Below are 12,483 nucleotides of genomic sequence, written 5' to 3' on the forward strand. Positions count from 1 at the left end.
AAATTGGCTTATACTTCCCATCTCACTGTCAACTCCATCGTAGAGCCAAGGATCAAGAAGTTAGACCTATACCCATCGGGAATAGAACAAAACAAACACAACAATACAATACACTCAACAATACAATTACACTCCTTCACATATCACTCAAGGTTTATAACTTCAATTCAAAATCTCAAACTGAATCCTCCCCCATTTTCTACTCATATCTCTCCGTGTGAGAGTAATGTAAAAAACAAAACCACTACTGGAAAAAATAAAATAAAATACAAATAACCTAATCAAATAAAACTTTAAACTGAAAAAACTCCACAAAGAAAAAGTATTTAACCCTTGTGTTCATAGGAAAATAGACTTAAAGCAGCAGTTAAAAGCAATGCCCTCTCCTTCTTCATATTGGTCTAAATTACAAATATGGCTAAGACCTATAAACTCAAACATATTTACCAATTACACAAATTATATTGAAAACAGTATTACAAATGACCATAAATTCATTATCCAAATGGCTTTCCAATGCAGGTGATCAAGCCACAACGGAAGGTCATCAGAGGTCATAGATCATACAAAACCTTTCAAAGAAGTGTTTTTTTTTACTATATTACACAAATGATAAAAATAGTCAAATATTTCCTACTTGCTTGTATCCCAGGTTCCCAGAACATTCCTTTATCAAAATAATTAGCGTGTGTAATTAAAAATCAGAAAATAAAAACGAATTAAAATCCCATGTGCGTGCTTGCCCCTTTAAAACCTCTAATGACTCCCCATCCCGCATGAGGGAGCGTAATCATCGCCTGACCCTAATTTGCATAACGCAACGGACATAAATATTCCAGGAAAATATTCCTATTCATGAAAATCACAAATTAAATATATTGATACACAGCTTAGCCTTTTGTTAATCACCCTGTCATCTCAGATGTTCAAAATATGCTTTACAGCCAAAGCTAGACAAGCATTTGTGTAAGTTTATCGATAGCCTAGCATAGCATTTTGTCCAGCTAGCAGCAGTTAACTTGGTCACGGAAAAGCAATCATATTAAATTGTTTACCTTTGATGAGCTTCGGATGTTTTCACTCACGAGACTCCCAGTTAGATAGCAAATGTTCCTTTTTTCCAAAAATATTATTTTTGTAGGCGAAATTGTTCCGTTTGTTCTTCACGTTTGGCTGAGAAATCACCCGGAAATGGCAGTCACAAAAACGGTGAAATATATTCCAAATTAGCTCCATAATATCGACAGAAACATGGCAAACGTTGTTTATAATCAATCCTCAAGGTGTTTTTCAAATATCTATTCGATAATGTATCCATTGGGACAATTTGTTTTTCAGTTGGACCGATTGGAGTAATGGCTACCTCTGTATTTTACGTGAGAATCTCTCTGGGAGCATCAGGTTACCACTTGCGCAATGTATCCGCTTACGGGTATTCTTCAACATAAATGCGTAAAACTACGTCACAATGCTGTAGACAACTTTGGGAATACGGAGAAAGAGTAATCTGGTTGATAGCCCATTCACTGCTCAAGGGACGCATAGGAACGCAACGCTTTCAAAACACGAGGCACTTCCGGATTGGATTTTTCTCAGGCTTTCGCCTGCAACATCAGTTCTGTTATACTCACAGACAATATTTGTACAGTTTTGGAAACTTTAGAGTGTTTTCTATCCTAAGCTGTCAATGATATGCATATTCTAGCATCTTGTCCTGACAAAATATCCCGTCAAAAATGAAAATACTGCCCCCTAATTACAACAGGTTATACCTTTGCACTAAAACAAATGGAAAACTCAAATCAAACATAGTATTTTAAAAAACACCAACAAATAGTCATAACAAATGTTTTATGTGTGTGTATTTGCAAACCTTAAGGTAAAAACAAAAACTTCCAGGCCCTTTTCAATTTGGTAGTTTATGGCCTCAATCTCACTCACTCTCCCCAAGATTATAGTCCCAGGAAACACTCTCTTCCTTACTTTCAGCATAACAAATCCTATTACTTTTTTCCCAGTGGACAAAAATATATATAACCCCTCTCATTTCAATGTTTTCCCTTACCTCTATGTAAGGTTAAAACCTAACTTTATAACTTCCTCTTCTCTTTGCTCTTCACACTTATGAAATGTATCCTATTTCTTTAAAAATAACACACGCAGCACCAAAATGATAACATGTGTCAGTCAATCGATAAGAATGAAAAACATTTCGGTAATCACTTTCTATCGCCATTATCTCTCCGCTATTATTCAGAATGTCTTTAATAACTTAGGTAACTGTCTTCTCTATTTATACAGTAATTTAAATACGACTCAATTCTCAAAATATTATTCCAGCAGATAATTTAGTGAACAGACATCGTCCTGCATCAAAATTCGCTTCGTTATTATTTTAAGTTGAATGAATTAGTCTATCAATTTAACCTAAATCTATTAAAAAGTTAAATTTATATCTTATACCAACACTTGCGACCATAACTTTCCAGGCAAAACATACAAATTGGAAGGCCTCGAGATTGGAAGGCAGCTATGCTTATGTTTACTTATGCAACGTATTCCTATTACTTTACTACTTACTTTACTACATCACATTAATCACGCAATGATAATTAGTTTGATTGAAAACCTTAGGTTTGTAGGACATTATAAATTACGTCGAGATTCCCTCGAATTCTCTCTAACTTTATGGAAAACAGTTTATTCAATAAATCTCGCAACTCCTCTCATACTGGGAAGAAAAAATATGACATTTTCAGACCTTAAGGGCAATTTTATTTCAAATGCTGTACCCAGACGGAGATAATCAATATGCGTTTTATAGTTACATCGTTCGGGGAAGATAACCAAAAGTGGACACACTCTAATCAGTTTCTAGAGCTCAAATTCCCAGATTTTGTAGACTAGTTTAATAGTGCATAAAACCCTCATCTTCATCAAATTATCCATTTAAGATACCAACTCAAAACCTACGTATGTCTACGAATGGGTGGTTTAAATTGTATCTAATTATTCTCAGCATTACTTTATCAAATCTCTAGTAATTGATTATACACACATACAATTTATCATAATTTCAAATAATTCACAGAATCCATATAAAACGTAATAAATCTTAGGTACTCACAGAACTTTAAGGATCACCCACACAGGATTGGTCAGATGTTCACACAGAACTGGTCAGACATTCACACAGAACATACTTGAAAGGTACTCACACAGAGTCAACCTACCCGGCTCACACAGAACGGTCCGACAAATATCATCTAATGATCCCATAACAAAATACCCAGTGGCTTAACATCACCATGACAATATACTGTAACATATACAGCAGCCTACAGTTCGCACTTCTCTCTCTCTCTCTCTCTCTCTCTCTCTCTCTCTCTCTCTCTCTCTCTCTCTCTCTCTCTCTCTCTCTCTCTCTCTCTCTCTCTCTCTCTCTCTCTCACACACACACACACACACACACACACACACACACACACACACACACACACACACACACACACACACACACACACACACACACACACACACACACACACACACACACACACACACACACACACACACACACATGTTGTATTTAATGTATTGGCATATTAATAAAATTCCAAATTATTTCCTGACATTGTAGATCCTGTTTACCAGAGTCAACATAGTTAGTACATTTGCTTTTGTGCACAATCTGCATGCGGTTAATTTCATCATTTCCAATTCTAATACATTCTTCTTACTTGCTACATATATTTACATGCTTCAATTTAGGCCTGGTGATAACATTCTCAACAGTACCAAACCACCATTACATACACTGTATCTGTAGTTGGTGACTGTATCACCAATCAATGAGTGTAGTAGAGATATAAAAGGGTATCAAAGGATGTTACTTAATAATATTTGACAATCAGTCTTTGTTGTCAAGTTACAAATAAGCACAATATCAAATGCGTATTTTTGTCTGTTGTTCCCCTATATTGGTCTCAAAAGAGGGAAGTGAAGTGGATCTTTTCAGTGGTTCAACCAGCTGTCCCTCTAAAACTCCTCAACAAATCAGGTTCATTAAGAATGAGGAAACCCCCGGTGGATCACAGATAGAGAGCAGAGAGGTACCTGGTGGAGAAGCACATTAGACCAACTACTTAACTACGTGTCAGTACAATTAGAATCATACAGTAGATATTACCATTAGGAGTCAGTTAGAAAGGTAATCATACAGTAGATATTACCATTAGGAGTCAGTTAGAAAGGTAATCATACAGTAGATATTACCATTAGGAGTCAGTTAGAAAGGTAATCATACAGTAGATATTACCATTAGGAGTCAGTTAGAAAGGTAATCATACAGTAGATATTACCATTAGGAGTCAGTCAGAAAGGTAATCATACAGTAGATATTACCATTAGGAGTCAGTTAGAAAGGTAATCATACAGTAGATATTACCATTAGGAGTCAGTTAGAAAGGTAATCATACAGTAGATATTACCATTAGGAGTCAGTTAGAAGGGTAATCATACAGTAGATATTACCATTAGGAGTCAGTTAGAAAGGTAATCATACAGTAGATATTACCATTAGGAGTCAGTTAGAAAGGTAATCATACAGTAGATATTACCATTAGGAGTCGGTCAGAAAGGTAATCATACAGTAGATATTACCATTAGGAGTCAGTTAGAAAGGTAATCATACAGTAGATATTACCATTAGGAGTCAGTTAGAAAGGTAATCATACAGTTAGTTAAGACTACATCAAAACTACATCAATGAAGAGGTTATTGAAGAAAAGCAGAGGAGAGCAATGAGGAGAGTGAAGACTGAGACCAATCGCTCAGGTAAGAATTAAGAAAAATGTATCACACACACACATTGACAAAGACTTACACAAACACTGAAAAATGCTAATAGCAAGTCTTAGTGGACAAGTTTTAAAAAAGATGTACCTTTCAATAGATACTTTAAGTGTATTCAGAAGCATTAAAGCTGCAATATGCACTTCCAACAACTGCAGATTGCTCCTTTAATGATTTTAACATGTTATACTGATACAGTATCTTCCTCTAAAGCGACTATGAGAAACGGTACTCTTGCTGCTGATTATGTCACACCCTCCAGTGTGTGTGGTATGTGTGTGCTTGCATGTGAGTGTTTATGAGTGTGTTGGTATGTGTGTGTACGTGCGTGCATGCTTGAATGCTTGAATACGTGTGTGTGTGTGTGTGTGTGTGTGTGTGTGTGTGTGTGTGTGTGTGTGTGTGTGTGTGTGTGTGTGTGTGTGTGTGTGTGTGTGTGTGTGTGTGTGTGTGTGTGTGTGTGTGTGTGTGTGTGTGTGTGTGTGTGTGTGTGTGTGTGTGTGTGTGTGTGTGTGTGTGTGTGTGTGTGTGTTCTCACATTAGTGTGTATCTCCTCAGGACCTGGGGATTCAGGGAGAAGACTCTATAGGATGGTTGCTGTGAGCTTTGGGATGCTGTGTGTTCTACAAGTCACTCTCAACATCTCCCTGAGACTAGTCTGTGAGTGTATTCTTGTCTAATCATCACACTATGTCAGACTTTCACAACAACGTCCTAAATTCAGATGACACACTGAGTACAGTTGTCAATTCAATGCCTATTCCACGTTGGTTAAATGTAATTTCATTGAAATGATGTTGAAACAACGTTAATTCAACTAGTGGGGAGTGTTGTTATCTGCGTAATTAAGTTCCTCCTCTGTTATAAATGTTTAAGGAACTTGCAAACCTAAGATTTTCTGTCCACTTTCAGATGGTTTGTTTTTAACAGTTGCAGTAAGAAATTGTGTTTTCACCAGTAGCTATATGTATCAATACTTTCCAGATAACAGATGCTTCAAATATTCTGAAGAGAAAGACCAGCTACAGACCAGTTACAACAGCCTGACTAAAGAGAGAGACCAGCTACAGACTGAGAGAGATTTTCTTAGCGGGAGGTTTACCAATCTCAGTGAGTGAACTACAGTAATAAATTATCATTAATCACACTAACTTTATCGTGTGCCTGTATTCTTTCAATGAGTATCCAGTGTGATACATTGAAGGAAATTTATGTTTTCATCTTGTAGAAAAAACTTGTCCTGAAGGCTGGCAGAAGTTTGAATCCAGTTGGTACTTCCTGTCTACTGAGACTAAAACCTGGAATGAGTGTAGAGAGGACTGTCTGGAGAGAGGAGCAGACCTGGTGATCATAAACAGTGATAAGGAACAGGTGAGAGAGAGAGAGAAAGAGAGAGAGAGAGAGAGAGAGAGAGAGAGAGAGAGAGAGAGAGAGAGAGAGAGAGAGAGAGAGAGAGAGAGAGAGAGAGAGAGAGAGAGCGAGAGAGAGAGAGAGAGAGAGAGAGAGAGAGAGAGAGAGAGAGAGAGAGAGAGAGAGAGAGAGAGAGAGAGAGAGATGGGTGTGCAGAGGGTAGATATGATCAAACATAACTATGTGTATATGTATCTTTCTCAATAAGACTTTTGTCATCAACCTCAAGAAGAGAGTCTGGATTGGTCTGACTGACTCTGTTAAGGAGGGGACCTGGAAATGGGTGGACGGCACCCCACTGACCACAGGGTGAGAGATGATAACTAATCTGTCAATAAGGCTCAATTCAACCTTTTTCTATACAGGTTATTATCATTGATGGCAGCTGTAAACAAATTTAACATTAAGATTTTAAATTATTTAGGATTGTAGTGCTCTAAATGTGATGTCTTACTGTTTTTAACCCTGAAGGTACTGGTATTAACCATGATGTCTGACTGTTTTTAACTTTGTAGGTACTGGTATTAACCATGACATCTAACTGTTTTTAACCCTGTAGGTACTGGTATTAACCATGATATCTGACTGTTTTTAACCCTGTAGGTACTGGTATTAACCATGACATCTAATTGTTTTTAACCCTGTAGGTACTGGTATTAACTAAGATATCTGACTCTTTTTAATCCTGTTGGTTCTGGTATGACCCACAGCCTAATAATGCAGGTCCTACAGGGGAGGAGAACTGTGTTGAGATACGCACAGATCAGAGTCCTCTGAAGGCATGGAATGACTTGTCATGTGCGGAGAAACTTCACTGGATTTGTGAAAAAGTGGTTTAACATCACCATGACAACATACTGTAACACATACAGCACCCTTCAGTGCACAGAACGCCCTCCTTCATTCTCTCTCTCTCTCTCTCTCTCTCTCTCTCTCTCTCTCTCTCTCTCTCTCTCTCTCAAACCCAGACACACAAGCGTGTTTTATTTGTTTGTATTAGCATATTAATAAAAGTCCAACTTATTTCCTGATTGTGACTTCCTGTGTCTCAGTAGTTGTTTCACACATTATCAGACACAACATGAAGTTAGTACAGTAGACTCAACAGAATACATTTAACAATGAAAATGTATAATTGTGCTGTTATAATGCCAAACCACACACACATACACACTCGTTTACATGTTTTTATGAGCAAATTAATACAATTCCTACTTATTTCCTGATTGAAGCTTCCTGTCTACCAATAGGCTAGTTATGTTCCACAAAACATTGTGGAAGGGCGATGATGCTAATCCGAGGTAATGTCGCTAAGTACAAACCTTTGTCTGCTGCATACAAGCCCAGTCAATTTAAAAACAAATCTATTTGTTCTCTTGAGGATCTTGGACCCCATCATTCTACCTGCTCTGTTTAGAAACTCAAGGTGGAGTCGGTCTCCAGTAATGTTTGCTCTGAAATGAAGCCTAGCCAGGATGAGGTGCCTGCAGCGGCAGCTATAGTAGAGGCTTCCAGCCTTGGCCCTGATCATATCAGAGATGATTTTGGACGGGTAAGAGTGATATTTTGGGGAAACGTGGATCCCTGCTCTTTGTCCAACCCATATGTTGTGTCAAGCCGGGAACTGTCACATATGTCACATTTTGGGCTTAGAATAAATGTATCACATTTTGGAGAAGTGTAATTGTTTATATTTTGTGTGCATCCAGAGGCAGAGACTGTTCCACATCACACATCTCAGGGCTCCGCATCACACATCTCAGGGCTCCACCTGTGGTGTGCTTTGCTCTGCGGAGCAGGGTGCCTCTCAAAGGACTGATCACTGGGGTGGCGTTGAGTGTAGATCTGACAAACAATACTTCTGGTGTTTTTTACGTCCTCGGTTGGTGAGAAGTAGACTGAGACTGAGACTGAGACTGAGACTGAGACTGAGACTGAGACTGAGACTGAGACTGAGACTGAGACTGAGACTGAGACTGAGACTGAGACTGAGACTGAGACTGAGACTGAGACTGAGACTGAGACTGAGACTGAGTAGACTGAGACTGAGACTGAGACTGAGACTGAGAGACTGAGACTGAGACTGAGACTGAGACTGAGAGTAGAGAGACTGAGACTGAGACTGAGACTGAGACTGAGACTGAGACTGAGACTGAGACTGAGACTGAGACTGAGACTGAGACTGAGACTGAGACTGAGACTGAGACTGAGACTGAGACTGAGACTGAGACTGAGACTGAGACTGAGACTGAGACTGAGACTGAGACTGAGACTGAGAAGTAGACTGAGACTGAGACTGAGACTGAGACTGAGACTGAGACTGAGACTGAGAAGTAGACTGAGACTGAGACTGAGACTGAGACTGAGACTGAGACTGAGACTGAGACTGAGACTGAGACTGAGACTGAGACTGAGACTGAGACTGAGACTGAGACTGAGACTGAGACTGAGACTGAGACTGAGACTGAGACTGAGACTGAGACTGAGACTGAGACTGAGAATACCCAGAATGTCTTGTTGAGCTTGAATAGAGAGTTCTTACCTGTCAGGTTAGGTTATGTCAGCTATTTGGGGGATCGCAGAAGGTTTCCTATGCTGAGGCAGTGAGGAACGTAGATGAAAGCCCAAGGGTGAGTGATTTGACTGGGAGCCCCCCACTGAGTAGGACTCGGGACAGAGATCCAGAGAGGATGTTTTTTAGATTTCTTGCATTTATTGTCATGGTCATTAATTGTACTGCAATGATGGAGCGGAAATCCCAGAAGATTGTAGTAGCGGCAGCAGTGTGAGAGATTATAGTGCAGAAGATCTACAGGGGGTTTTGAGAGAAGGGGTTCCATCCTCCCAGGCCGACAGCCTGATGTAGCATATGATCGGGCCAAAGTAGAGGGATGGTGTGGTGGGTGTGTTGGTGAAAGTGCTGTATACAGGTGTAGGATCGATAGAGCCAAAGTAGAGGGATGGTGTGGTGGGTGTGTTGGTGAAAGTGCTGTATACAGGTGTAGGATGTTAATTTGATCCCCCTGTTGCACAATAACTTTCTGCAATGCATTTAGCATGTAGTTTAGTATTGGTAGTCTACTATTGGCATGCATTTTCAAATACAAATATTCTAATACTCCTATGTATTTCAATCCAGGTTTGACACATATCCAACTTTATCTTCTGCACTGCAGGTGAAGCAGGAAGAGATACATTTTCCTTGATGGGACTTGAGGGAATGAAAGAGTTTTGGCTCCACCTGCTGACAATTTAAGGTAGTGATCTCTCTGCAAAGAGGTGAGTTTATGAAGAAACAGTTCTCTCTCTGTCACCCTCTAAGGCCAGTCTGTGTCATGGTAACGCTGCACCCTGAACCACAACGGTGAATCTTTTGTCAGATGAAAAATCATTGTTACAATCAGCAAAACGCCTGTCACCGGTTGTCATTTATTCCTCTTCTCTCTCTCTTTCTGTCTCTCTCTTACTGTCTCTCCTTCCATCCATCCTGACCATTAAGAACTCCATGCCCCCATTATATTATAATGACTGCAGGGAGTTCTTCTGGTCAGGTGGTCAGCAAGTTGAACTCCTGGCCCACTTTAGCAAGTACTTTTTTTGCCCCAAAAAGACAGACATTGACGTTTCTATAATAAATTACCCATGTGGCGTCAAACCTACAACCATGGTGTTGTACACTACATACCCCAGTGATGTAACACTACAGACCCTGGTGTTGTAACACTACAGACCCAGTGATGTAACACTGTGTTGTAACACTACAGACCCTGGTGTTGTAACACTACAGACCCCAGTGATGTAACACTACAGACCCTGGTGTTGTAACACTACAGACCCTGGTGTTGTAACACTACAGACCCCAGTGATGTAACACTACAGACCCTGGTGTTGTAACACTACAGACCCTGGTGTTTGTGTAACACTACAGACCCTGGTGTTGTAACACTACAGACCCTGGTGTTGTAACACTACAGACCCTGGTGTTGTAACACTACAGACCTACAGGTGTTGTAACACTACAGACCCTGGTGTTGTAACACTACAGACCCCAGTGATGTGTGTTGTAACACTACAGACCCTGGTGTTGTAACACTACAGACCCTGGTGTTGTAACACTACAGACCCTGGTGTTGTAACACTACAGAGACAGACCCTGGTGTTGTAACACTATAGACCCTGGTGTTGTAACACTACAGACCCTGGTGTTGTAACACTACAGACCCTGGTGTTGTAACACTACAGACCCTGGTGTTGTAACACTACAGACCCTGGTGTTGTAACACTACAGACCCTGGTGTTGTAACACTACAGTCCCTGGTGTTGTAACACTACAGACCCTGGTGTTGTAACACTACAGACCCTGGTGTTGTAACACTACAGACCCTGGTGTTGACTGGTGTTGTACTACAGACCCTGGTGTTGTAACACTACAGACAGACCCTGGTGTTGTAACACTACAGACCCTGGTGTTGTAACACTACAGACCCTGGTGTTGTAACACTACAGACCCTGGTGTTGTAACACTACAGACCCTGGTGTTGTAACACTACAGACCCTGGTGTTGTAACACTACAGACCCTGGTGTTGTAACACTACAGACCCTGGTGTTGTAACACTTGTAGACCCTAGTGTTGTAACACTACAGACCCTGTAACACTACAGACCCTGGTGTTGCTCTAACACTACAGACCCTGGTGCTCTAACACTACAGACCCTGGTGCTCTAACACTACAGACCCTGGTGCTCTAACATTACACACCCCTGGTGTTGTAACACTACAGACCCTGGTGTTGTAACACTACAGACCCTGGTGTTGCTACAGACCCTAACACTACAGACCCTGGTGTTGTAACACTACAGACCCTGGTGTTGTAACACTACAGTAACACTACAGACCCTGGTGTTGTAACACTACAGATCCTGGTGCTCTAACACTACAGACCCTGGTGCTCTAACACTACAGACCCTGGTGTTGTAACACTACAGATCCTGGTGTTGTAACACTACAGACCCTGGTGTTGTAACACTACAGACCCTGGTGTTGTAACACTACAGACCCTGGTGTTGTAACACTACAGATCCTGGTGCTCTAACACTACAGACCCTGGTTTATCCAACTGAGCTTTTTGAACCTCCGTCTGTAACCTCTCCTCTCTAGTGTCTTGCTAAGTTTTCCTGACCAGTTCGCTTCCTGTGTGGGTTGGAATGCTGTTTCGTTTCCTGAGAAAGAAAGAAGAAGAAAAGAAAAGAAAAGAAAAGAAAGAAAGAAAGTAAACCAGGACCAGGAGACCTCAAGGCTAGAGAAACATTTAGCTGAGTTCATCTAATCCACTTTCCCCCTCTGCCATGAACTGGGGAACAATCAGACACTTATACCTGATGAACATGCTTCAGTGAAGGACTAGAATTCCTCAAATAGTCTCACAGCCCAAAGTATTTATATTTCTGTTCTATCGTTGGAAAGCTGAACAGGCACAATTCAAGAGTGGAACCATTCATACCATTCTATACAATCTAGCTCTGTGTCTAAAGTGAGGTGAGTGGGGGCACCTGTTTTATTATTGACAGAAGTGGGGGAACATGTAGACAGACTGTGGTCCAGTGGAGGCTGCTGAGGGGAGGCTCATAATAATGTTTGGAATGGTATCCATATCAACCATATGAAAACCACATCGTTGATGTGTTTGATACGATTCCATTGACTCCATTCCAGCCATTATTATCAGCCGTCCTCCCCTCAACAGCCTTCCAGCCTTCACTGCTGCGCACACACACACAATATTGTACAGTCACACTGACACACACACGCACACACATACACTCTCCCCTTCATGCATCCTACTGCTGTAGAGGTATGTGTGGAATTCCCTCAAAAACATCTGACAAGCGAAGATGAGTGCATCACCGTCCCATCCAACATGTATACCATCAGCCATCTGCCTCCGTCCCATCCAACATGTATACCATCAGCCATCTGCCTCCGCCCCATCCAACATGTATACCATCAGCCATCTGCCTCCGCCCCATCCAACATGTATACCATCAGCCATCTGCCTCCGTCCCATCCAACATGTATACCATCAGCCATCTGCCTCCGTCCCATCCAACATGTATACCATCAGCCATCTGCCTGCCCCATCCAACATGTATACCATCAGCCATCTGCCTCCGTCCCATCCAACATGTATACCATCAGCCATCTGCCTCCGTCCCATCCAA

General features: G+C 40.9%; 1 protein-coding gene across 1 annotated transcript; it reads left to right on the forward strand.

Moving 5' to 3' along the window:
• Positions 1–5,284: 5,284 nt before the first annotated feature.
• On the forward strand, positions 5,285–7,569 carry LOC124011969 (C-type lectin domain family 4 member E-like). Its single transcript, XM_046325257.1, has 5 exons — positions 5,285–5,514; positions 5,839–5,964; positions 6,083–6,225; positions 6,473–6,573; positions 6,975–7,569. Exons 1-5 carry the CDS (start codon positions 5,445–5,447, stop codon positions 7,039–7,041), a joined length of 507 nt encoding a protein of 168 aa, XP_046181213.1. The 5' UTR covers positions 5,285–5,444; the 3' UTR covers positions 7,042–7,569.
• The last annotated feature ends 4,914 nt before the right edge of the window (positions 7,570–12,483 follow it).

This window comes from Oncorhynchus gorbuscha, linkage group LG24 (genome assembly GCF_021184085.1).
Source record: "Oncorhynchus gorbuscha isolate QuinsamMale2020 ecotype Even-year linkage group LG24, OgorEven_v1.0, whole genome shotgun sequence".
NCBI classification, from domain to species: domain Eukaryota; kingdom Metazoa; phylum Chordata; class Actinopteri; order Salmoniformes; family Salmonidae; genus Oncorhynchus; species Oncorhynchus gorbuscha.

Excerpts from the sequence above, each read along its gene's own strand:
- LOC124011969 (XM_046325257.1), top strand. The coding sequence starts at position 5,445 with ATGGTTGCTGTGAGCTTTGGGATGCTGTGTGTTCTACAAGTCACTCTC. Across the intron at positions 5,965-6,082 it reads CGGGAGGTTTACCAATCTCA|AAAAAACTTGTCCTGAAGGC; the intron begins GTGAGTGAACTA and ends TTCATCTTGTAG. Across the intron at positions 6,226-6,472 it reads TAAACAGTGATAAGGAACAG|ACTTTTGTCATCAACCTCAA; the intron begins GTGAGAGAGAGA and ends TTTCTCAATAAG.